This window comes from Mauremys mutica, chromosome 1 (genome assembly GCF_020497125.1).
Source record: "Mauremys mutica isolate MM-2020 ecotype Southern chromosome 1, ASM2049712v1, whole genome shotgun sequence".
NCBI classification, from domain to species: domain Eukaryota; kingdom Metazoa; phylum Chordata; order Testudines; family Geoemydidae; genus Mauremys; species Mauremys mutica.
In genome coordinates, this window is record NC_059072.1 from 127,122,710 (window position 1) to 127,150,643 (window position 27,934).

Below are 27,934 nucleotides of genomic sequence, written 5' to 3' on the forward strand. Positions count from 1 at the left end.
TCTAGACTGTTCTCAGTGGTAGAAGATGACAGAACAAGGAGTAATGGTCTCAAGTTGCAGAGGGGGAGGTTTAGGTTGGATATTAGGAAAAACTTTTTCACTAGTAGGGTGGTGAAGAAGTGGAATGGGTTACCTAGGGAGGTAGTGGAATCTCCTTCCTTAGAGGTTTTTAAGGTCAGGCTTGACAAAGCCCTGGCTGGGATGACTTAGTTGGGTTTGGTCCTGCTTTGAGCAGGGGGTTGGACTAGATGACCTCCTGAGGTCCCTTCCAACCCTGAGATTCTATGATTCAGTGGCAAAACTCCAATGGACTTCACGGATGCCAGGATTTCACCCGTTGTCTGGAATCTTCAGCTCTTTGGCTGAAAGTACTTTTTTCTTTTTCTTTTCTTTTTTAAAAAAGGATGAACCAAACCTCTTCAGATGGTTTTGGAATTCTGGGAGAGTGAAAATACACACACTTTCCCCATTATTAAAGAAAATTCTTGGCTGCCATGGACATAAAGGCTAAGCTAAATCCCAGTGAAGTCAATGGGACCTGGAGGCCTTTCCATTGTCATGAGATAGGTTTGGCGCAGGCCCATAGTCTTCACTGGCGACTAGTGCATTGGCTAAGTCTGGCAGAGAAAAAGGAAAATTAAAAAGTTACAAGTAATTGAAAAAAATCACCTCTGCACATGCTTCATCTAGTATTTGCTACAATGTTATTAGAACTTAATGAACATCTGTCCCAGGCACATTCTCCCTGCCAAGCCTGCTAGCTAGTCCCTTGGACTACAGGTCTATGGCTGCCACTGGAGATAAGAACTTCACTGAGCAGGTGCCTCAGGATAGGGACAGGAGCTGTTTCTGCTGTCAGCCTTCTTGTGGGACAACTTATATAAGGAAGATTATGGCTATGGGTAGGTTTTCCCAAGAGCGCTCAGTGTTGGCCTAAGACGACTTCAATTGAAGTGAATAGTAAAAATCCCATTGACTTCAATGAGAGCAGGGACAGGCCAGTGCTGAGTGCTTTTGAAAATCCAACTCTACATCATTAAAGCTCACACAGCAAAAGAGCAGCTCTGTCAAGTAAAAAGGTGCTAGTTTTACACACTCTGTCACTTCTCAGAGCAGAACTGCACTTCAATATACTACTGTATTTATGTCGTAAAATATATACCATAAAGCATAATGGAGGGGCAATGTAGCTGAGTTACCATTGCTTTTCAAACCTTCACTGCTGTATTTCTTATCAGTTTGTGACTGTAATGTTGTAACTTTAGTTTTACGTTTATGCAGGGTTTTTTCCCCATTTATTATTTTAGTTTCAATTTACACAAATATAATTTGTTCAGCAATGCACCCTTTTTACACTTGACAGTATCAAAGTTGTCAAGTAGTTCACTAATGGCTGCAAAGATATCAAATTGCAAACATGACCCATCACATTGTTTGTTCACAACTATTAGCTAGTCCAAGCAAGCCATAAAAACCACCTTGAACTAAATGGTTCGAAAGAGCGCTTTTGTTTTCTCATATCTCTGCAGTTCCCTGTTTTGGACTAGCCTAGAAGGAAAAACGGCAGGAGAAAGGCTATTTTTGTGGCACTTCTGACGTGCCAACAACCAGGAACTACAGAAGCCTCATGAGTCTAAGATTTCAATCAGATTACTTAGTCCAATTAAGTTTGGAATGATTATCCAACTTCTTAAGTAACCAGCTCTGCAGTCAAGAATTCAAACAAAATTACTTGCCCCTAGAATCCCACATGCACTCACATTCTTCATCTGTCAAATAAAAAAACATAGATATAACATGAAAAATTGAAACTGCCTTACTTGTAAAACTCAAGTATTCTTATGAGAATGACTGCATCATCACACATTCCAATTAATACACCAAGTGAAATTCAGCATACCATGTGACATGAAATAAGTGCACTGAGTATGCTTATCTGAATGTTCTCACAGGTAAAGAGAATTACACATTCATATAAACTGAACCAAATGCTCTGCTGGTGCAATTCCATTGGCTTCAACAGAGATCACCAGCAGAGAATCTGATCCACTATGAGTCCAATCCTAAAGTTCTTCCTCATCCAAATATACCATTTATAAAAAGAATATTTAGGGTGAACAAGAAATTCAGGATAAAGACTGATTCTGATCTCACTAACACCAATTTTAATTCTGTGGAGTTACTCCTGGCTTACACTGAACTAAATGAGAACAGACTCAGGCTCTGTATGAAGCCAGCCCCCTTAAAAATTAAAGATGGCCCAAGTCACAGAGTTTGGATCCAGAATTGGGTCCAAATTCAAGAGGAAGTTTCAATTCCAATGTTTTGATTTAGGCCCACGTCCAACTAAACAAGGCTTAAAATCAATGTCTTTCTCAAGCAGAGAAAGCTGCTCCCAGTTTCACATTGCCGTGTACTGAAAGAATTCATGGCTTTTGTTCTAAACAGAATCTCACTATATTTGAATTAAACACTACAATAATTAATTTAACTTATGTAGCTCTTTGTAAGTTGAAAAAGCTGGATGTATGATCTGCATGGACTAAATTACTGACCTCCAATTGCATGAAACTTCACAATAAACAGGTTCAACTGTATAAAGTTAAACTCACACATTTCATCTGAGTTTTTTCTAGCAGAAAATTACTCTTTAAAATGTAGCAAACGAGTATTTTCTTTTGGGTTTGTTTGTTTTTTGAAGTTGTCTCTTCTTTAAGTAAGAATTAAAAATATATTGATATTATCCCAGAAGTCATTTGCTATCTCAGCTCATTGAAGAGGAGTTAAAACAGTCACAGAAAATTGCTACATACTTTTAAGACCTGATTGTCCCTTTACACCAGAGTGAGGCAAAATTCCTTCCCTCCTCCCCCACCTTCTCTCATGAAGGGAAAGCAATATTCTACTGACACATGACAGTAAGTAATAGATTACTACCCCTCCACACCACTGGCTGAGCTGCACTGACTAGCAGACATGTTGGGTGGGGAATATTACTTCCCATCCTTAGAGACCTGTACAGCCCTCAAATTCACCAGTCTAATGAACGTCTTTTTTTTTTTTTAATACTAGGATTGCTAAAAACAAAACAAATCAATCCCCAGCCCCAATGAAGTTAACAGACTCAGGCCCCCTACACAGGAAGGATCAAATAATATTTTATTGGCAAGCATTTTGCACAACATTTAATTTTGCTGAACATGAAGCAGGGGATGGGGTAAGAGAGGAGGTGGGGATAATTCTATGCCTGTAAGCATTGAACTGCCAAGATTTCTAAAGAGAGGCAGAAGTTTCATGTCAAAATTCTTGAGAGTAGGTGCAATCTCTTTGCATTACCATCAGTACCCTTTTTGTCAGCCTGACCTTTACATTCGGGTTGGGCCCTGATTACACCAGATTTTCTCTTTCTGTTTCTCTTTCTGTTCCTCTTTCTGGACTCATAGTGGATCAGAAAAGATCCAAACTGAGGGAAAGGATAGGAAGGACTCCACTACTGTCCCTCACTGGTAGAAAGAAGAGATAAGATTTAAAGTATTGCTTGTCCTTTCTTTTCTTTATAGCAATGTGCTTAAACACCCTACCCTGGATTATTAATAGCATCTCCACAAGCTCTCTCTCAGACATGCATCTGTACAAACCATGCCATCTTCTGGTGCTTCCTGGCAGCAGAAAAGAAATATCAGTGTCAGAGTTTAATGGGTTGCCACTGTTCCTATATATACAGGTAACCCTCCCTTTATCCCTCACATGATTGAGTGAAATACTAGCCTTAACGTATCAGGGCTATTCCAAGGACTGAAACGACACTGATAAATTAAAATGTCAGAAACATTAACCAAAAGCAAAAAAACAAACTCCAACTTTCCTGTAAACTAAGGAGCATCCAGTGCTTTGGAAACCTTTGCAGAATGTCTTGCGCCTTTGCAGAATGTGTTAATCTAGGCACTCACTACAGTGATGAGCTTGGTGTAAGAACCTGAACAGAATCTAGCAACTGATCTTTCAATCTAGCAAAATGTCCTATATACAGAGACAATTATGGGTAGTTACAATCTACTCTTGAAATGTACTGAGTACTGGCGGACTAAAAAGCTGGCCTGCACATGCCTTCCTTTAAAAATTTGTTTTAAAAGAACGAAATATTGCCATATTCTACAGAAATGGTTCAAGACACTGCAGTCTACAACAGAGCAACGACTGTATTTCTGGACCAGTACTGTAGAATTACACACACATAAAGCTATGTGATATGCAAGAGTTCAGACTAGATGACCTGGTAGTTTCTTCTGCCATTAACCTCTACGACTATGAGATAGTTTATTTTTCACCATGAATGCTGTTTGTTTACTCTCAGCATTGCACTCAGCACAGAAAATGAATCTGGACCCGTGAGTTTTGCTTTTGTTCACAAAGCCAGGTTCATCTTCTCGTTCTCATGCAGCACTAGGAGAATGTTGCAAGCTTTGGGTATCCAAAAAGAAGGGGATTTTTTCCATTATAAAAATAAATTGTTGTCGCATTTTTACAGTAAACCTAAGCATAAGCCTCAGATAAGTGTCCCTTTATCTTGGCATCCCATTGGAAGCAAGCTAGTGAAATTAATGAAAACTAATACTGCAGCCATTGCTCACATAAGTAATGGCTGCAGGATGGAACCCAGGATTCTAGGATGCAATGGAAGAGGAGACTTAAAGCCTAGCAAGCGATTATAAAGTACCCAGTAACTGGAGCCAGAGGACTTCCTTTAAAACAACAAGAAAGTTAAGTTCTCCAAGGGTGAAAGTCACCCAGCACAAGGCCTGTGCATCACTTAAATCATACTCACCTCTTATTGTTAGGACTCAGAACAAGTAGTTCATAGGTCTTGCACTGGCCTTCTGCACAGGATTGAATGACACCCCTTGTCCTTAACATACTATTTGAAAATATAGCAGTAACTGCCCTTCCCCATTCTCCCCTCACCTTTGGATTTGTTCATAGAGGGGACCCTCTGTGACTGGATCTCCCCCTTCCCATATGGAATAGGCCTAAGATGCCTCCATGGCACCTATCCCACTCAAACCCCACAGGAGGCACTCCATGGTGCCAGGATCTGTATGGATGGAGAAGATGGGCTGTGCAGCCCTGTACTGAGTGATAGAAGAACCATGGAAAACACACCATCCACTGGCCCTCTAGACCAGGGGTTGGCAACCTTTCAGAAGTGATGTACCGAATCTTCATTTATTCACTCTAATTTAAGGTTTTGCGTGCAAGTAATACATTTTAACGTTTTTAGAAGGTCTCTTTCTATAAGTCTATAATGTATAACTAAACTATTGTTGTATGTAAAGTAATTAAGGTTTTTTAAATGTTTTAAGAAGCTTCATTTAAAATTAAATTAAAATGCAGAGCCCCCCGGACTGGTGGCCAGGACCCGGGCAGTGTGAGTGCCACTGAAAATCAGCTCGCGTGCCGCCTTCGGCACACGTACCATAGATTGCCTACCCCTGCTCTAGACACTACTAAGAAAAGATATTTTAGCCTGGGGCTGGTGTTCTATTTTCTACTGTGGGAATCCCCCTTCCAGAGGCATGTCAACAGTAACCATCACCAGAGTTGGAGCGTGGGGGCCTGCTAGGGGCCAGTCCTATCATCAGTGACTAACAGGAGGTGCCGTTTCCAAAGATACCTGTTTGTACTGTGAAGAAACCTGCAATAACAAGATAGCGAGCTCTTATAATCCACAGTAGATATTGCTATGTAGCTTTAGTCATGGCAAGGGATAGGATCACCAGTGAACATCCCTTGGATCTGACAGCAGAGGTAACAATCATGATTTATTTACTTATAAATCCAATAAAAGCTCCAGGACCCTTTATCTTTGCTTTATGCTTGTCTAAGACTACAAGAAAGAGAGGGTCTCTTTAATGCATTGCTCTAGAAAGGCTCTGTATCTCATTTTGGTGTACAAATGACATAAGAAAACTGGCTCATGCATACTCGGAGTTAAAAAGTGACTTTGTATTAAATGACTTGGTTTAAAATTACTCTTCTGAGCAGAGACATTGTTAACCACCAACTAGGGGGTTAACAGAGTATTTTACTATGGACCTTGAATTCAGAAAAGCCAGTAGACACTCCAGTAAAGAAAAAAATCAATCATACCTACCCTCATAGCTCATAATTAAAATAAGATGAAGAATGTTACCCTTTAAGAAATAAAAGCCTGTAATTTTGACAGTAATCACACTACTAGTTCGAATCACTTTAAACTACAATCCTCCAACATTGCCTGGTATTCTTTTAGCAAGATTTTGCTCCATGTAAATCTGGAAAAACTCTATCAAGCTAAATGGAATTCAGCTCCACCTTTACTAGTGCCTCACCTCTGTTAACCAGTCAGTTTGTCTGATCCTTCAGTGGTCGCTTAAGACAAATTTTTCCACACTCCAGATTTACACCCGTGTAACAGAGTAGAATATGGCCTTTTCTCTACACAAAGACAAATTCTGGTTTACATGCACCAGAAGCACCTGCTGCTGAATTAACTGCTGAACTCTCCATACAAATACAAGCATAAGTTCACAGCAGTATTGGGGCAGTCTGCTCCAAAAATGTATTCAAAGTACTGGAGGACAGGTACACAATTCCTGATTCCAGCCATGGTTACTCCTCCAATGCTGAACAGGGTTATTGTGGCCTATATGAAGTCAATGGGAATTTTTCCATTGAGTTCAGTGGATTTTAGAACATACCCCAAACAGAGGGTGAAATCCTGGCCCCATTTAAGTCAATAGCAAAACTTCCTTTGTCTTCGGTGGGGCCAGGATTTACCCCGAGTGGACAGCCTGGATGCTGAGACATCTTTGCTGTCCCAACAGTGACTTTAATCCAACCTGTAGAGATGTGTTTGAGATCCAATCCAATGTGTGTGTGACTCAGAGGATGCTCCTCCAAGTATTGCATGCCAAGTACCTGACAGTGCTGAGATGGAATTTTCTCAGGGAGTTGGGAGAACAGGTCACAGTACATTAGATGTCTGGGTTTGGGCGTAGTTTGCATCATACCTATGTACTCTCTTGAGCCAGCAACAGCCCTGTACACAGCCACTGATACAGAACATTTATGCATCTAATCTAGCAGGAGTATCCGGGGTAGAGCTGGGGTGGGGATAGAGGACTGTGCAAGGAGCTACCACCAGCTAGAGTATAGATGCACAATTATGCTTTTCTTGAAACATACATGGGGGAGTGGCTATGCCAAATCTCTCATGTTTGACAGAATTTGGCCCATAGAATTTAAAAACTTTTTACACTCCTCTAGCTCAAAGCCACCATGTTAAAAAGAATTGCAAGCCATTAATCTAGAATGATGACTGTTCCCTTTGAAGGAGGTGGGGGCATGTAAAAACAAACAAGTTACTTGACCCTCTTATTGCACATCCAACATTTAAAGATTTGAAGCGCTAAGTGTAGTCAAAGCGCCAGCGCTGGGAGAGAGCTCTCCCAGCGCTGTCCGTACTCCACCTCCCTGTGGGGAATAACGGACAGCGCTGGGGCTTTGACCACACTGGCACCTTGCAGCGCCGCAATTTGCAGCGATGGAGAGGATGTGTTTTCACACCCTGCTGCAGCGCTGCAAATTTGCAAGTGTAGCCATGGCCAAAATCTCCTGAAGATGTTCAGTTCATGGATTCAAACTTAGTGCTGCTTTCAAGGCCATCCAGACTGATAACACTGTAATGACTCGGAAGGAGCTGTTACTGTCTAATGGATCATTGACCTAGGAAGGAAAAATTCTCTCTGTGGGCCATGGCCCAATGCACCATAATGACTCAGAGGTCTATCGTGTCAAGAATCTGCATTTGAATAAATCTCAGGTCACATATTTACCCAATCTGGTGAGTACTATGCATTTTAAAAACTTTATAATTATGTATTTACATGATCATTTGCAATGGCTGAGAAGCTTTGCAATTAATACATAACCTGCAACAGCTCTTTCAGAGCCATGGTGAACTGTCAAGTAAATAAGTGGAAAGGCAATATTTAAATCACCTATTATTAGGACCTTTTTTTTTTTAAAACAACTACTGATCACTTTTTAAAACCTCTTATTTACAAAATGACCCCGAAGTATAGACCAAATCCTGAGATCCTTACTCAAGCAAATTCACATTGAATCAGTGGAAAGAGGCTTTTGTGATGACTGAGTACATCTAGTTTAAACACTGAAAAATGGTCTCAGGAGCTGGCCCATACTTACTGCTGCTATGCGATTAATGTGTCAATGGGACTTTAAGCGTAATTAGGTGGAATTTTTATACCCCTGGTCCATATCCTCAGGTGGTATAAACTGGCATAGCTCCATTGAAGACAATGGAACTATGCTGATTTACACAAGTTGATGATCCAGGCCCAGGTACTGACTCAGGAAATTGGTAATGACATATGAAGCTCTCCACCTCTTGATCACTGCTTTGAATCAGATCAATGTCAGCAAACCTAAAGTTGTTACTATCTGATAAATGTTTGGTGATTATGTGAAATTAGTTAGTGGATTCTGACTAATTCCTAGTACACAGCTGTCCACATCATACAAAAACTATCACAATTGGCAGCAAAGAGGCACCAAGGACTGAATGGGTTTAAAAAAAAAAGAGAGAGCTACATTCTCATCTTTAAAGGGAAAGAGGTCTCTTTTTATCACAATAGCAAACATATGATAGTAGAACCTGTAGGATTTATCTCAACCAGCATAATTAAGGTAAAACTCAAACTTGACCTCTCTACACTAGCATTTGACAACATGTTTGCCATAACAGGTTAGTTATCACATTGTAAACACCTACTTTTTTCTACTAATATAGACAGACTCCAAGAGAAGTTTTAGGCAAACCTTGCTCAACCAGTGCTCATGCTGTAAACCTGCCTATGGGTAAACTTTAGCCACTGGCACTTTCAATTTAATATCATTATATTAAATTATTATGTATGTTGTAGTAGCACCTAGGAGCCCCAGTCATGGACCAGGACCCCATTGTGCTAGGTGCTGTACAAAACACAGAATAAAAAGATGATCCCTGAAGATGGTCCCTGCCCCAAAGAACTTCAATCCAGTACCTTTCCCGAGGACTACATTAAAAAATAATAATTAAGGAAATGTAATGATAAACTATGGCCAAAATTTTCAAACCTGGACACCTAAAGTCAGATGTCTAACTGCATGTTTGAATGCATACATAAAAGTGACTAATGGACTCAAGTTGCAGTGGGGGAGGTTTATGTTGGATATTGGGAAAAACTTTTTCACTAGGAGGGTGGTGAAGCACTGGAATTGGTTCCCTAGGGAGGTGGTGGAATCTCCTTCCTTAGAGGTTTTTAAGGTTAGGCTTGACAAAGCCCTGGCTGGGATGATTTAATTGGGGATTGTCCTGCTTTGAGCAAGGGGTTGGACTAGATGACCTCCTGAGGTCCCTTCCAACCCTGATATTCTATTATTCTATGACTGGAGTTTTAGAGATGCCAAGGACTCAGAGTTCCTATTAAAGCCCATGTAAGTACTCTGATTTAAACTCTCAAAGCTAAGGAAAGTCAGACTATCTAAGTTGAAAATAAAGGATGACATTCAAACTCTAGTCTTAAGTCATGTCTTAAGCTTTTCCTCCACACATAAGATGAGCATTAAGGCTGGAGTGTTGGCCTAGATTTCCAGCCTCAGCCCTGAATTCCCTCATTTTTGCTAATATTATTTCAACCCTCAACATCCCTGCACAGTAGTTTGATGACTTCACTCTTTTATTCATCATAGCTAATTCTCTGAATACGTATGTTTGCGCATACGCATGGGGGAGAGACAGGATGAATCCTGAGTGCGGGGGGGAAGTTGGGGGGTGGGGAAATCAGCTGAACACTGCACTCCTACACTGGGTTTGGCATACTAAAATCACAGGCTTTTCACAACCCTCAGTTATATTATTCATGCAGAATGCACTCAGCTTTCTATTGTTCCTGCACTCATTGTTTATAAATGAGTCTTTTGCTTCATCTGGGGATGGAAGTTCCTTTAAGTTTCCCCCAGTCAAAGTACTTCTGTAATGAGCTACCATGCTATTGCTCAGAGACTTAAAGAAGTTTCTGGAAGTGCTTGTGCTTCTAGAAACAAGAAAATTTTCTTGTCTTATTGAATTGAGAAGAAAAATTGAAGGTGGTTGTTTTGTTTTGGTAAATCAGATGTACATGTTTCTAATTGTTTCTTTAACGTACTGAATCTTGGAGAAACAATTAAATGCTTCATTGTCTTCTTCACTACTACAATATCTGCAGAGGGAGTTTCTTTACATATATTAAGTCTCCTGCTTTTATACATCGCCTAAATATTCCAGACACTGAAACAGAAAAAACATGACAGTGAGACAAGGGCTTCAAATGCTATACTTTCTATAAACGTTATCCTTCATGTACTAGAAAATGGTGGTCCTTTCTATTAAGGCCAATACAACTACCACAAAGCACATAACCCCTTTTGTCTAACAATATTGTGAATTTCATGATTTCGCTTGTTCAACAGTTCAGGCTGTCATCATTAATCCTGGCAGTTGTGCAAGATCCTGATGTATTCCACATCGTAAGAGTTTTTCAATCCAATTTAAGTTAATAAACAGTGGACTGAATCACAAAAAGAAAAGAATAAGTTAATCACATGGCAACTTAAATCACTTTGGGATTCAGAGGACATCCCACTGTCTAGGGTCTAATATCATAGCATTTTAAAAAAGGGATGGATCTCTATCTTGCTCATCCATTGTATTGTACATCTTTTTTTCAAGTAGAATGGATTACTTTTATGCTACTGACTTGGCTGGGATATCTCAAATGCTAAGGTGACGAGATAAACTACTCCCTGACCCATCAGAGAAAAAAAATAGAGTCAAATGCATACATCGATTAGTCTGAAAAGAAAGTTTGGTATTTAATTTGAGATTCACGGAATGTAAGGATTTGCAAGTGATTGGGAATGAATTTAAAGTTAAACAAATGTGAAGGAAAGAAGAAAAAAAACAATTCCATGGCTTTCATAAATAATTTATTATCCTCTTGCGACTAGCAATGGACTTTGTGAAATGGGTCTGTTTAATAGGATCTTTTGAATATTAGCTCTGACTTGTTTGTTATAACTGAGATTTTACAAAAGCTTCTCCAAGACCAATATCTTTAGTACTACTTGCCAAAATGCCTCTCTAGGTTCCCTGGGTTCTGTCTTAATCTGTTAGTTCCTTTTCATTCCCCCTCCAAATAACCAGGCCAGAACCAGATCTCTGTTACACCACTGCAAATCCAAAGTCTCTCCTTTGAAGTCAACTAAGTTACTCTGGATTTACACCTGTCTGACTCTAGAGTTCAGATTCTGAGTTAGTTGAACAGTGTTTACTTTTATCAAATGCATTTTCCCCCATCCACTTTAAAACAGAAACAAATCTTATACAGCCAGATTCTGCCACCCTTACTCATGTTGAGTAGTACCTCACTACTTAATTAGTCCCACTGAAATCAATATAGCTACTACTCACAGAGTTGAATATTCAAGACAAATTGGTAGAATCTGGCCCATAATTAGCAAAAGGGACTGTTATCTAAAAAGTAGTAAAGATAACAGATTACCCATAAAAGGGGACAGTAACAGACTGCTTTATATTGGTTTTACAACTCCAGTTATTTCTTGATGTATTTAGATTTTAAAATGGTAGGTTTCTGATTAAGAAGAAGAAAAAATTATAAATGTTCCTGTTGCTGTAAGATTCCATTCAATTTTAGTACAGCGAAGATCAGATTAAAATAACCCCATTTAGGAGTTGAGAGTAAATAATCAACAAATCTAGAAACTGGTCAGTGCCGTGTACATGAGTTAGCACACTGAAGAAAGCACAGTGTGGGAGGGAGGTGGATTGCAAGAAGCAAACTTGTGTTTATTTTAAACACTGCGCCCATTCAAAATAGTCATATCTGCATCTATTTCTAAGAGCAAGCAAAGTCACTATGTATTTAACATAGTATAATGCCTTTTTCATCAATTAAGACAACAGAACTGATACAAATGAACCAATCAGGGATTTCGAGTGAGCTATCAGTGTTAGAAAGCTAGCCTGAACATTCCAGTTGAGTCACCACAGAGAAGTGGGGGGGAGGGGGAGAAAGGGGGGAAATAAATTACTGTGTGCAACTCCATCTGCAAACTGCTTCTCCCGCACTGGTATGTAATAAAATGTGTTGCTAAGATACAAGCTGCTAAAGAAGTTCATTAAAGGACACTTTAAACAAAGCTGCCAGACTCTTTTCCCTTTAAAGACTGCTTATTTGGTTCTGTCCCTTGTATTTATAATTAGATCCTCTATATGAAGAGATTGTACTCCATCCAAGCCTACTCAGCAAAGAATGTTAACAAAATAACGTAAATCAGACTGACTTTGGTTATATATATTTATGGGCTGCAGGGATGTTTACAGAAACATATTTAGGTTCCACTTTTACTGTTTAATGAGAAATAACCTTTAAAAAGTAGCTTCTCCATTAGCTGGAAAGTGGAATTGTCAATTTCTATAATGGCATTTTACTTTCTCATCACTGTGACCTAACTTTTAGAAAGGATGAGAATACTTTAGGAAAAAGAGCCTGGGTCTTTGTTGTTAAGTTTGGAAACTGGGAGGCATCTGTCTCTTAACTTACCTTTCATGTGCAAAACAATATTATGCTACAGACACTGAAAAAGAGACCGAGATTATTTATGCCTTTCTGCTGGCAATTTGTCCAGTTTTTCATCTGTATGTTGGTTCCTAGACATATGTTAACAATTTCCCAAACTTCCTTGATCTTAATGCATTAACGACACCAATAAGTCTATTTTGTGACATTTTCTTTCAGGCTAAGATATGTTATCAGGGAGGCCTTTATCTGACCTTCTACAGAATTCTTCTCCTCTCTGTAGTAACATCTTGATAGTGGGGATTTTTGTTGTAGTGGGGGGAGGGGAGAGGGTGAAGAGGGAGCAAGATATTTTTTGCATTTGCTTACTGTGCTGAAAAATTATATTTTAAGAAGTAATTCTAGCATTTATCTGTGGTGCATTTAATAGCACATGAAATGCATAAATCATAGAGCATAGTTAGTATTACTGATTATAGGAAATGCTACTTGTCACTTTGTAACCTGCATCTCATATTAAATTCTGTATCACAGTCACCAGTATGTATATATTTTTAATTACATTTTTCAGGCTCATTTACATGCGCATATTGGCTTTCTGCCTGAATGATATCAAAAAGAAAGACCTTTGTACATGCACACACACGCACACACACACACACACACTTGAATCTGTACATTTGAGAGACAGGAATCTTGTCTCATCTTTTTCATACTTAAGAAAAGCTTCAATTCGTCAATAAATCTTTAGGCAATTCTAGCTGATTCAAAGAGCTTCAGAAAATGGAAAATTACAGAAAATGCAGGTTAATCTGTGTTGCATGTCAAGGGTTTCAATGTTCTCACTTGACTGATGTTAATCAAAATGCAATATATTTTTTTTACTTTCTGTAATCTTTAAAATCTGTTATCAATAGCTGAGTTAGCTCAAAAAGTCTCTTCCCTTCCTCCCCTTCTCCCTGGATGCAAGATAAGCTACCTCATAAAGAAAGGACAACATTATCAAGTGAAATAGTTCTGGAAAGAAAAACCTTCTATATACTATACAGATTTGATTTCTGTTTCACGCCCAGTGACATGCTTCTGTTGATTAGATGTAAGCAATCTGACAAATGTTTAGGCAAACACTCTCTTCCTGCCACAGCCTGTACACCTAGTCTCTTAGGACTAAATCCCAACTTTGAAAATGAGCACCATTTCTCAAACACACAGATCAGCACTGCAGATCATTTCTACAGAATTCTTAGACAAAATGCTACACTAGAGTTACTTCTTGTGTTGATTTTACTGCAGCCACATTCAGGCCTAGTTCTGTGTTTTACTTTCCAGCAGCCAAGTGCATCCATTTCTATCCTACACTTGGGCCACACATTTACTATTCTGTGAGTTAAAAAAAAAAATGCTGATTCATATTTTTTTCCTTTTTTTTGTATATTAAACAGTCTGCATGTGCTGTGCAAAAAAAAAAAGTAGTACATATTTTATTTCAATAGATGCTTACTATTAGGAGTCAGAGGTTGTAGCTAGAACTAAGCCGCATCAGCAATTTCATATGACACTCTGGAAATTGCTACTACATAACAATAAGTAGCTGATTCAAAAAAAATGAAAGCGCGCGCTTAAGGAAGTACATTTTATCTTCAGAAGAACATTTTCAAACAATAAGGTGATACCACCTTAAGTAAAAAAAAAAATCGTCAAATATGATATATGTAAGGGAAATGTACATAGGATGATTTAACAAGGGGAGGTGAAAAGACAGATCAAATATGATTCTGTCAGGCTAAACTAACTGACTTTACTTTAACGGCAGAAAAAATGCATTTGCATTTCAATTAATCCAATTCTTTTTTTGTTCTTCTTTGTTCTTATCTTAACTTGCAGCACTTTTTTTTATACTTTGCTAGCTTCAGTTGACAATGTATGTAGAAACTTCCCCCTTTTTGACATCATGGTCACACATACACCATTTACCATGGCCTTGTCTTATTGATTTGCAAACTTCTACCCTTTAACTCTATTGATTAGAAACTGTGTTGATGCTTCAGATTTATGTGGGGGGAAGGGAGTAACTGTATCATTTTATAATCAGTGTATATTTTATCTTTACCATAAAGAGGAAAGCATAGAGGAAAAAGTTAAAAGTAACTCTGTATTAATGTGCCTTTATACGCCTTTGTAGCTTTCAACTAAAAAAAATCAAATCTGGAATGAGATGAGATATGGCTTCCTCAGCTTGAACAAAAAAAGTGTTTAGAATGATGCACTGTCCCACTGGAAATGTGATTTCATATTACCCTACAAAACCCATTTCCCTAGTCTCATACTTGAGACAGACATTTAGGGCGATATTCTACTTTCTCACCGCAAGCAAAATTCCCATTGAAGTCAACAGGCCAGATCCTCAGCTGGAGTAAACTGGCATAGTTCCATTGAGGCCACACTGATCTGGATAAGCTGAGGATCTGGACCACTAATGAAACTTCTGTGAAAAGAGTGAGAGGGGAGTGTGGCCTATAAGCTCTGCATACATACATAACAATTTCTAACTCTGTGACACAGGATGCCTACAAAATACATTCCACACATACAACAAAAGTTTCTCTGATATGTTTGCTATCAAAGCATCAAATATTTAAGAACAAATATCTGCTTGCTGCAGTACAATTAAATATTTTACAACATGTAACAGGTAGCAAGTACCTTTAGTGTAAGACTACATGTGAAATAAAAAGATATTGTTACTATAATTCCTTTTTCTGAATAGACAAAGGCATTAGAAGGGGAAAAAATTGCTAAATCACAGGGATAATCATCATAGCCAGCTCCTCTAATGAGGCATCATGGGATTACTGGAGTTATTATAAGAGTCATCTTATTGAAGAAATTCAAAGTTAATTGAAATCAATTGTACTGTTCTGACAGCAGGTGTTTTAAGTGGCTAAAATATCAAAGTGTACTCTTTAAAAAAGGTTAGAATGAACGTTACATTCACTTTCCAACTCTTAGCACTGCCAAGTGATGTACTGTACATGTATAGAATAGTGTACAGTAAAAGAAAAATGCTAGAATAATACCACATTTCACCTGCCAATCAGACTGCCACCAAGCAAATGTTGATCAAAATTCCCTTCAGCACTATGTTTACATTCAGGGTTGGCAATTTCAGTGGTTTTTATAAGGGCAAATCAAACGTAAAGCAGAAAGCCACAAGTATGTTTGTGCTGTGCTTCAAACTCTGTGAAAATGCTTTTTACAGCCTTTCCTCCCCTCCCCCAATATGGGCATCTAATCTCATGTAACTTTATTGAAAGCATAAAGAAGAATGCTAGGATTGCCTTTATATAAACTGTATTCCCAAATTTCCTCTCCAAGGAGCTGATGGTAAATTTGTCATTTTTTACTCAGATAGCAAAGCAACCAATAAATTACTAGCTGATTGTAGCAAAACATGAGGAACTATAGCTTTCTAAATTACCAGCCCAGAACTAATCTTCACTTAGATCCAATAACTTTACTTGATTTTCCATTTGTTCAGAAGTCCCAGTGAAGTCAATAGAAGCTCTGTGTACAGGACTGCAAAGTCAAGCCCACATTTAAATTACTTCTTGTGTCTGCATTTAAAGACTCAAAGCATAATTGGAAAGTTTAAAATTCCACTTCAAGGTTCATCACCAATTTAGAGCCTGATCCAAAGCCATGATCCAATGGGAATACTGGGGCAGAGACTGTCTTTTTGTTCTGTTTTTACAGCACCTAGCACAGTGGGCTCTTGGTCCATGACTAGGGCTCCTAGGTGCTACTTCAATACAAATAAATAAATAATAATCTCTATTGACTTCAATGAGCATTGGATATGACCCTTAGATCCAAATGGATACCACTGCCACCAAAATAAATTTAGAGTTCTCTCTCTCTCTCTGAGTCTGTCTTTCTGTGGGCAGAATTTGACCTTGGTTCTACTTAATTTGGAAACCCCATTCAGGTCTTATCTCTGTTTTCATTGACACTTGCAACCTCTATTTTATTTCAACAATTTTGAAAGTACGCAACCATATGAAATACTGAGCTTTAGCAAATGTCAATAATTTCCCCTTTAACATGTGTAAACAATGCTGCCATTTTCAGGCATAGCACAGCTTGGATTTCACTAAACCAAAAAAACACCGCTCTGAAAGATAGACACAACATATGTAAAGCAGACATCTTGAACGAAAGCGTCTCCAACAAACTCCCCATGTTTAAGAAGTGCACACTAATTTTACAAAGTCTAACATATCCCATGAAGATATTTTGACAGGGGTCACCAATGGCAAAATACAGTCAATGGTTTAATTTCAGATATGCACTACAAAAAGACAAACCAGCAATAACCCCACCTTGGGACAGCCTCTTTGAGACTAATGTTGATTTTCCATGTAGATAGTAAATTATGGTAAAGAAATGAGGCAACGCACAAGTGAATGGCATATACATAATGTCTTTCAGGAAGACATATTTTTATTGCTGTGCTCCAGGACAGGCTGTTTGAATTCAGAGTTCATCACAGTTGAAAATATAGCAGTCTACACATCCTTACTGTTAATTTTCCAAGACCTGGTTTACCACCCAATGCTGATGTCAGAAACAGTTTAACTTGTGATTTGGGTTTTTGTTTTGTTTTTTAATCAGTTAAGTGTTATTATTAAGAAGTAACTTTAAAAAAAACAAACCAGCATACTGACTTCGTGGCCAAACAGAACACACAAAAATATGTGCAGCAAAGTACCTCAAACGTGCTTTTAAAGAACAAACCTGTTCTTATGATTACTCTTTTATTTACATATAAATGCTTATTGCTTGACAATTTAGATAAAAATGTTACTGCTGCTCTGCATGTGATGTGGATTCAAGGTGTAAAACTACTGGACCAACTAATGGAGTCTTCACACATCATATCTTGTTAAAGAAGAGGTAACCCAATCTCAAATGGTATTACAATTCATCAAAACTATAGTGCACAAAATGTGTAGGTAGACTCACATAAGACAAGTCTAACTTTGCCTTTCTGAGCAAGAGGTAAATTTAAGTATTGATGTAAGTGACACTAAAAAAAACAAAGAACATCTTTTGTATTTTCCCAACATTTTCAAATAAATATTAGAAATTACATTTAATTCCATATTTCTGTACATTGACAATGTAGGAGAAATACTGGATAACTGTACAGGAATTTAATTTGGTTGTAAATTGAAATCTAATTTCTTGCATAAATCTATGTTTAGCACATTTGAGCCCATGCCCAAATGCTTGAATCTGTCTGGATACTTTTATCTGTGTTCTTATTTTTAATTTTTTAAAAAAGTAGAAGTTGCAATAAATTCCAATGGCTCAGAAGGGAAACTGATGACTGGGGCAGTGAAAAATACTACTCCCCATGGTTATATTTTTAAACAGATGTAGTTAGTGTAATGATCTATTCATTTTACTATCTATTTCATCATCCACATGTGCATTTTAACTGAAATGTAATCTTAATATCTTTTGTATTTAGTGCATGCACAGTAAAGGCCAGGATTATCATGTTCTAAATCATAGAATAGAATATCAGGGTTGGATGGGACCTCAGGATGTCATCTAGTCCAACCCTCTGCTCAAAGCAGGACCAATCCCCACATAGTTTTTTACACCCCAGTTCCCTAGATGGCCCCCTCAAGGATTGAACTCACAACTTTGGATTTAGCAGGCCAATGCTCAAACCACTGAGCTATCCCTCCCCGTTTTATAGCTTAATCAAATCTACAACTGATTTAAAAAGAAATTAAAAACCCATTGTTTTCAAAAGTATATATTGAAACAATCACTTCTGTCCCTCCAAACTACATAAGGTTTCTTTAAATGTATAGCAGGAGGGAGGGGGCATTGTACTCATGCAAGCAAGAGGCTGAAATCAGTAACAGATCCATGATTGGTCAAACACCTACTATACTAATTTTAAAGGTATCTCTATCATACCCTGTAGCAACTGATAATTCAGTGATGGACTTTTTCTAAGGAGAAATTGCTAATCATACCAAAACCTGCAAAGTTACATTATATTTTTGTGACATGTTCAAAGGCTGAGCCCTCCAAACTCATTTCATTTGTGACCTAAGAAAGATTCAAACCAGGCCTCCAGAGATGGCAGTCTGGAGCAACAGCATGCTAAATCACCATCTAGCCCCTATTGCATACGATGTCAAAATAAGCAGAAGAAATATAATACTGTCCTCTTTTGTAGAAAAATACTAGTTTCAATCACTAGGCCAATATTTACTGCTTTCTGATTTTTATTTTTAATTACTCTGCACTTTACAGAGATTTTTTGAAAATAGGGTGAGTAGTGGGAGTTAAAAAGATATCATGTAACCCTTGTTTACTAGTTAGTTTGAGATTCAAAGAAAATGTTGTGTAAGACTGATAACAATATTCTACACCCAGCTGCATTAGAATGTTCAAATTGTATTTTCAGATGTCTCTCTCTGCCTTATCTAAATTCCAGCATGTCACATAATAAATAGCTTCTCATTTACTATCATCATAAAAATTTAAACAGCCTTGAAATAGTTGCTACAATAGAGAAAAAACGATCAAATGTATGTTCTAAATACCACTTAAAACCAGTAAAACTTATTTCCATATTGAAGAAAGAACACATAAAGATGCATTGTTGCAGTAAAGGCTGTTACCTTGTTTTAAAAAAAAATCCTCTACTCAGTGTAGTAGTATTAGAGTCAACAACTTGCTGTTTTACACAGCATAAAAGGACTAACAGCCCTTAGCTATCATGTAGTGTCAGATTTGCTTTAAAAAAATAAAGTATCTGATTTGATTCTATACAGTGATTAAACATCTTTGTGCTCTGCTGAGTAGGGTATTCTATCCCCTCCCCCTCCAAAAATGGCATCAAAGCAATCAAAATGGTAATGTTCAGCATGAATGGGGCCCCATCCCCCACCTTCAAACTCTGCAGACTTTTCTCCATGTTAGGAAGAAACCAACACCCCTTCTTCACAAAATGGAAGCTTCCACTACCAAATTGAGAGTGCTGACAAATTCTGATTACAATAAACTGGGCGGAAAAGGGTTGCATATAATCACCACCATCTATGCATGCATTCTATGAACACGTATTAAATATGCACGGATCACTTTTCAACTTTAACCACAACTCCACGCACACACACACACACAAATAATTCCCCCTTTTCCCCCCAGGAATATTACAAATCCCGAGGTTTCTTTCCTAGGGTGGAAGATTTTTTGTTTTGTGATAGGGGGAAGAAAAAAAAAGGCGCTGTTCCAAGTTTTGGTGCTGAAAGAGCTGCTGCATTCCGAAGGAATCGCGATCGATTCAGCCGGTGAAAGAAGAGGGGTGATGGAGTAGGATCTAGCTGCCAAAGGGGCTTTTGGAAAGCTGCATGATCCTGCAGAGTGGTGGGGGGGGGGAAGCGGGGGGGTTGTGATGGTGAAAGTTCTTTGCTATGGGGACTCAATCCGGCACATCATGGACTCGCTTTCCAGGCTGCTGCTGCTTGGTTTAAGCATTAGAAGTACTGAAAGTGGAAGGGGCGGGGGGCAAGGAAGGGAGGGAGAGAGAGAGTGTGTGTGAGTGTGTGTGTGTAGCGCAGGGAAAACATGGGGCTGCGGAGCGTTCAATGGCATCTGATCGTGGTGCTGAAACCTAACAATCAGCTCCTCGCCATCAGCTGATCTAACCCAACAAACTCACAATTGAGAACTTTCTTTCATCCTGAAAGAGGATTAGGGGCTGAGGAGGTGTCAAACATTGCACTATACACAGGGGTCACTTGAAACAAAAACAAAAAAATCAAAGTTTTTTGGGAGGGGGGAGAGGAAGGTTTCTATTTTGTTTTGTTTCCTCTCCTCAGATTTTCCTATAACTGGAACAGGTTATTTTTAAAAAAGTGAAAGTGCCTAAGTGAACTCAAATCCAAAGCTAACACGTCAGATCAGACCAAGGGAAGAGAAAGACAAGTGCAAAAAAAAGTGATCAATAAAAATCAGTTTTGCAATTGACACCAGAAATGGCTTCGACCTGGACTACAGTCTCCTTGTTCCCAACTCTTGCTCAGCACATTGCATGGAAGTGCACAAAGTAGCCCAAGACAGGAGATTTTTCCATATTCCTAAAACATGTCGACCAACTCAAAATGGACGCCTCATTTTTTTTATTATTTTTTTTACGTTTTAACTACTGCTTATCTTTTTACTATTATTATAACCCCCACCCCAGGAAAGGGATCTAAGAAACGGGTCTCGTTTTGAAAACATACATTTTCTCACTTTACACTTCGGAAAATGGATGGTTTATTCTCTGCTCTCGGTATTTTTCAGCTAACGCAGCCACTTTTAGGATGTTTAGAAAGTGCATTGGGGGGAAAAAACAGAACTGGATCGATCTATTCCTTACTTGTTTTTCATTAAGAGCTGCTATTCTTGATTGCCTTTCATGGATTTGTTTCTTAAGATCACCGTTCTGCAAAAATGGCAATAAAATGCATATTAAAGGCAAAGTGTAAAACTAACCCCTGTCATGAATAAACTTGAGATTAGACATTGTTCAAAGGCAAAACCGTTTCATCAACGCCGTACAAAAGCATGCACACACACATAAACACCCTCTTTAGTCAAAAAGCTCAGTGAAGACTACAAAATGAGATCTCTTACTGATAAAGTTTCTCATCCTGCTGTCCCGGCACAACTGCGCTTATTACAGCAGGGATAAAATACTGAAGAAGAGGAAAAAAGGATCTGCATTTACCTGTGGATCTTGCTTCATCTGTGCAACTAGTTTCTATAAAAAAAAATCACCCCAAAAAAAGGAGGAATTAGAAACTGTTTCAAGTTTAATGGATTTTTTTAAAATGTGTGTGTGTGTGTCGGGAAGGGGGAGGGAGGGGGGTAAGGAACAAAGAGGCAAGTAAACACCGCGAGTCAGTTTCAAGCAAAGCTCATAAATATTCAAGTCTCGTCCTAATCTCTCCAACACACACACAAGCACCAACCGCAATGTTAACTCCGATTCTCCACAACACACACACACAACTCGGCCGAACAGTCTCCCAAACTACTTTTGCAAAGTGTTCGATATTCCAAGGGGGATCCGGGGGGGGGGCTCTCGCCGGCTCCCCCAGGCTCAGCTCCAGCCTCCCCCCTCTTCACTCTCACTCCCAGCCCCCCTCCCCTGATCGATAGACCCTGCGACAAGCAGCAAACGCTCCTCGCGCAGCCTGCGAGGCTGGGTCCCCCGCTCCCCCCCCCCCCCCCGCGGCCGCCCGCTCGCGCACCCCGGGGCCAGCCGCGCGGGCTCGCGGCGTTACCTGGTGACACTGGATTTCCACTTTTAACGCCTCTTGCAAGCTCTGTAGCTCCATCCCTGCAACTTGCCCGGCACTTTGCTGCCACTTTCGGAGCCCGGCGAAGTTTCTTTTGTTTTTGTTCCGTTGGCTCTCGGGGAGGGGGGGGTTGGTTTTGTCTCCGCGGCCGCAAACCAGCCCCCCCTCAGACAAGCCCACCCCGAGCAGCGCAATTAAAAAGAAAAAAAGCCACAACAACAATCGAAAGAAACAACTACTCAGGCTGCACAGCAAGTTCTTTGCCTCTTTGCTAGGGACACAGACTCATCACTCACTTTCCGCCAAACTAGGGGGGGGGACTCCGCCCCAGCCCCCCCGCCCGCGCTGCGCCCGGGGCCCCAGGCGGCCCCCGCTCCGCCCAGGAGCCGAGTAACCGCCTCCCGCAGCCCGCCCGCCCCTCCGGTGGGGACGAGGGGGACTTAAAACGGCAGGGACTATATTTTCTCAGAGTGCGCGCCTTGATTTCACTTTGCCTCGGGAAAAGTTGTGCCACGGCTGTCAATGCTAATTCGGAGGTGCCCGGATGGAGCAAGGGGGAGGAAAAGGGACCGAAAGCTCCTCGCCTGGCGCATGCGCCGCGCGGCCGCCGCGGCGGGCGCCAGCACAACAAAGTAAGTGATGGAGAGAGAGGGGAGCGCGAGCTGCCGGGCGTGGGGCGGCCGGGCCGGGCCGGGCTCTGCCCCGCGTCCCGCTGCCTCTGGGTGCCAGGGCCGCGGGCTCCCCGGCTGTCAAGCAAGCGTGGGGCTGCGGGGCAAGGCGAGTGCTGCTGGTGCCTCCCTCTGCCCCTCACCGCGGCCGCGGGGCTGCTCTTGCCCGGCCTGGAACTGGGGGCAAGGGGCGGGCAGTATTAGATCGCCCCAAAGCAACACAGGCTGGGAAGGAGGCAAGTGTTTTCTCTCACGCACACCCGGGCTTTCATCCTGTCCTCTCTCCTCACCTTTCCCCTACACTCACGTGGATTCTTCTGCCTTTGCTCCACTCGCTTTCTTCCCTTTCCTCTTCTCTCTGCTTTCCAGCATTCGTGCTCCAAGATATTTAACTACCTGCCAGCCAGTGAAGGCAACGAGGTCATTTTTTATCTTGTTCCATTTAAACAGGCTAGAAACTGGTTTCTTACATATCTTGTCAACACACACACTATTGATAATCGGCAGTTAAGGTTTAAGGAAGGATTTGAAAATAAGGTGGTCTTCTCCAAACACACACAACCTAACTTTGAAGGTTGAGGCTAAAGTTCTAATGTATTAAAAAAAAATTGGAGTGTGTGGAAATGCACAGTAACCATGACCCGACCAACCTTCTGCTCTGCCTGTGTATCATCACCTTGACAACAGCCAGAAACTTATCCTATGCACAGGGTTGCTCTGGTTTAACTAAAAGTGAAATGATGCAGTCATTTGTGTGACTGTGTGTATAGAAACTTAGGGAAAATCCACACCCCTGAGTGACATAGTTAAGCCAACCTAAATCTCCGTATAGAGAGAGTAGTAGGTCGATGGAAGAATTCTTTGATTAACCTAGCTCCTATCTCTTGGGGAGATGGATTACCCAGGATGATGGGAGAACTTCTCCCGTTAGTGTCTACATTGTCTGAAGCACTATAGAGGTACAGCTGCACCTCTCTAGCATTTGAAGTGTAGACAAGCCCTCAGCTTGTTAAATAACAGTGACAAGTCTAAGGTTATGTCTACACTACTGTACCGCTACTGTAAAATTTCCTGTGTAGCCGCTCATATACCAGCGGGAGAGACCTCTCCCACCGGCATAATTAAACCACCCCCAATGAGCGGTAGTAGCTATGTTGGCAGGAGACTCTCTGTCCACACCAGTGCTTTTGTCAGTGAAACGTATGTCAGTCAGGCATGGTTTTTTCCACACCCCTGACAGACAAAAGTTTTGCTGACAAAAGTGCTAGTGTAGACTAAGCCTAAATTAATGTAAGGCCTGGTCTACACTACGCGTTTATACCGAATTTAGCAACATTAAACCAATTTTACGCTGCACCCATCCACACAACGAAGCCCTTTATATCGATATAAAGGGCTCTTAAAACCGATATCTGTACTCCTCCCCGACGAGGGGAGTAGCACTCAAATCGGTATTGCCATGTCGGATTAGGGTTAGTGTGGCCACAATTCAACGGTATTGGCCTCCAGGAGCTATCCCACAGTGCACCATTGTGACCGCTCTGGAAAGCCATCTGAACTCGGATGCACTGGCCAGGTAGACAGGAAAAGCCCCGTGAACTTTTGAATTTCATTTCCTGTTTGGCCAGCGTGGTGAGCTCACCAGCACAGGTGACCACGCAGAGCTCATCAGCACAGGTAACAATGCAGTCTCCTGAGAATCAAAAGAGACCTCCAGCATGGACCGCACGGGAGGTACTGGATCTGATCGCTGTATGGGGAGAGGATTCCGTGCTAACAGAACTCCGTTCCAAAAGACAAAATGAAAAACATTTGAAAAAATTTCCAAGGCCATGATGCAGAAAGGCCACACTAGGGACTCAGTACAGTGCCGTGTGAAAGTTAAGGAGCTCAGACAAGCCTACCAGAAAACCAAAGAAGCAAACAGAAAGTCCGGGGCAGGGCCAAAAACATGCCGCTTCTATGCTGAGCTGCATGCAATTCTAAGGGGGTCCGCCACCACTACCCCACCCCTCTCCGTGGATTCCGAGGTGGGGTGGTAATCGCAGCCATGGCTGAGGATTCTGCGGACGGGAAAGATGAGGAGGAAGAGGAGGACGAGTTTGCAGAGAGCACACAGCACTCCGTTCTCCCCAACAGCCAGGAGCTTTTTCTCACCCTGACGGAATTACCGTCCCAAGCAACTATCCCAGACAATGAAGCCATGGAAGGGACCTCTGGTGAGTGTACCTTGTAAATATAAGACATGGTTTAAAAGCAAGCGTTTTTTAATGATTAATTTGCCCTGCGGACTTGGGATGCATTCGCGGCCAGTACAGTTACTGGAAAAGTCTGTTAACGTGTCTGGGGATGGAGCAGTAATCCTCCAGGGACATCTCCATGAAGCTCTCCTGGAGGTACTCCAAAAACCTTTGCAGAACGTTTCTGGGCAGCGCTGCTTTATTCCGTCCTCCATGGTTGGACACTTGACCACGCCATGCATGTAGCAAGTAATCTGGTATCATTGCATGACAAAGCCTAGCTGCGTATGATCCCGGTGATTGCTGGCATTCAAGCAACATCCGTTCTTTATCTCGCTGTGTTATCCTCAGAAGAGTGATATCGTTCATGGTAACCTGGTTGAAATTCAGGAATTTAAGTAAGGGGACAGAGATGGCCATTCCTACTGGGCTGTTTGCCTGTGCCTTAAAAGAAATCCTTCCCTGCAGGTAGCCAAGCGGGGGGAAGGGGTGGGGCGCAATTGGCACTGGGCTTTTCCACGTTTGGCTATCAGGGATCTTTCCTGCTACCAGCCACGTGTTTGGGGGGGGGGAAAGGGGGGTGTTTAGCAGTGATCTTCCATGATGCCAGCCACGGGGTGGTTTCTGCTGCTGCACGTTAACAGGAAAGAAGCAGCACTCAACGGTAACACCAAAGCTGCAGGCACTCAATATTAAGATGCAAAATGCGACCTTGTAGTGACGACACATGTGCTATGTAAGGTGAATAGTGTTGTTCACCGAGAAAGAGTATGACCATTGTTCTCTAAAATGTATCTTTTTAAATACTTCTCTCCCTTTTTTCCCTCCCTCATGCAGCTGCAAATTTTTCAAGCCTCCCTACTCCATCCCGAAGGCTATCTCTCAGATAAGGCGGCGGAAAAAAAAGACGCGAGAAGAAATGTTTTCGGAAATCATGGAAGTGACCCGCAATGAAAGAGCTCATCTGAATGAGTGGAAGGACGTGGTAGCAAAGTACAGGAAAGATGCCAGTGACCGTGAGGACAGGAGGGACCAACGTGAGGACAGGAGGGACCAACGTGAGGACTGGAAAGATGCTCGAGATGAGAGGTGGCAGCAGGATGATCAGCGGTAGCAGGATGCAACTCTGGGGCTGCTGCGTGATCAAACTGACATGCTCCGGCGTATGGTGGAGCTTCAGGAACGGCAGCAGGATCACAGAGTGCCGCTGCAGCCCCTGTATAACCACGCTCCCCCCTCACCATGTTCCTTAGCCTCCTCACCTGCCAGACGAGTAAGAACTCGTGGGGGTAGGCTCCGTGCACCCACCCACTTCACCCCAGTGGACAGCCCAACCAAAAGGCTCTCATTATTATGAAATTTTTTTAGTGGCCTTTTACTTCCCTACTGTTCTCCTCCCAAACCCCACCCAGGCTACCTTGACAGTTCTCTCCCTCTTTTTATAATTAAGTAATAAAGAATACATGATTTTTAAACAAGAGTGACTTTATTTCCTTAGAAAGCAAGCTGTGATCGAAGGGGGGGGTGGCTTACAGGGAATGAGTCAATCAAGGGGGGTGGTTCATCAAGGAGAAACAAACACAACAGTCACACTGTACCCTGGCCAGTGATTAAACTGGTTTTCAAAGCTTCTCTAATGCGCACTGCTTCCTGGTGTGCTCTTCTAATCGCCCTGGTGTCTGGCTGTGTGTAATCAGCGGCCAGGTGATTTGCCTCAGCCTCCCACCCAGCCATAAAGGTCTCCCCCTTACTCTCACAGAGATTGTGGAGCACACAGCAAGCAGCAATAACAATGGGGACATTGGTTTGGCTGAGGTCTGAGCGAGTCAGTAATGTGCACCAGCGCGCCTTTAAACGGCCAAATGCACATTCTACCACCATTCTGCACTTGCTCAGCCTGTAGTTGTACAGCTCCTGACTACTGTCCAGGCTGCCTGTGTATGGCTTCATGAGCCATGGCATCAAGGGATAGGCTGGGTCCCCCAGGATAACTACAGGCATTTCAACATCCCCAACTGTTAATTTCTGGTCTGGGAAGTAATTCCCTTGCTGCAGCCGTTTAAACAGAGTAGTGTTCCTGAAGACGCGAGCGTCATGAACCCTTCCCGGCCATCCCACGTGGATGTTGGTGAAACGTCCCTTGTGATCCACCAGTACTTGCAGCACCATGGAAAAGTACCCTTGTGGTTTATGTAGTGGGTGCCCTGGTGCTCCGGTGCCAAGATAGGGATATGGGTTCCATCTATTGCCCCACCACAGTTAGGGAATCCCATTGCAGCAAAGCCATCCACTATGACCTGCACATTTCCCAGAGTCACTACCTTTCGTAGCAGCAGCTTAGTGATTGCTTTGGCAACTTGCATCACAGAAGCCCCCACAGTAGAGTTGCCCACTCCAAATTGATTCCCGACTGACCGGTAGCTGTCTGGTGTTGCAAGCTTCCACAGGGCTATCGCCACTCGCTTCTCAACTGTGAGGGCTGCTCTCATCTTTGTATTCTGGCGCTTCAGGGCAGGGGAAAGCAAGTCACAAAGTTCCATGAAAGTGCCCTTACGCATGCGAAAGTTTCGCAGCCACTGGGAATCGTCCCACACCTGCAACACTATGCGGTCCCACCAGTCTGTGCTTGTTTCCCGGGCCCAAAATTGGCGTTCAATGGCTAGAACCTGCCCCATTACCAGCAAGATCTCCAAAGCACAGGGGCCCACGGTTTGACAGAATTCTGTGTCCATGTCCTCATCACTCTCGTCGCCGCGCTGCCGTAGCCGCTGCCTCCTCGCCTGGCTTTGCAGGTCCCGGTTCAGCATTGACTGCACGAGAATGCGCAAGGTGTTTAAAACGTCCATGAGCTGTCTTGAGCTCAGCAGGGTCCATGCTTGCCATGGAATGGTGTCTGCACAGTTTACCCAGGAAAAAAGGCGCGAAACGGTTGTCTGCTACTTGCACGGAGGGAGGGGTGAGGCTGTACC

At 41.6% G+C, this 27,934-nt stretch overlaps 1 protein-coding gene across 7 annotated transcripts in view; it reads right to left on the reverse strand.

The window, feature by feature from the left end:
• The window catches only part of PHF21B (PHD finger protein 21B), a 238,301-nt gene that overhangs the window by 203,488 nt on the left and 6,879 nt on the right, over window positions 1–27,934 (reverse strand). Inside the window, exons 2-4 of one of the 7 annotated variants that reach the window (XM_044995026.1) lie at window positions 23,033–23,121; window positions 21,484–21,516; window positions 21,133–21,198 (exon numbers count right to left, since the gene is read on the reverse strand). In XM_044995026.1, coding sequence (XP_044850961.1) covers window positions 21,133–21,198; window positions 21,484–21,501 — 84 coding nt within the window. In that variant the 5' untranslated portion in view covers window positions 21,502–21,516; window positions 23,033–23,121. Of the gene's footprint in view, window positions 1–21,132; window positions 21,199–21,483; window positions 21,517–22,042; window positions 22,627–23,032; window positions 23,122–27,934 lie in introns of those variants that run through there. The other 6 variants (XM_044995007.1, XM_044995044.1, XM_044995061.1 and 3 more) reach the window with 6 other exon arrangements.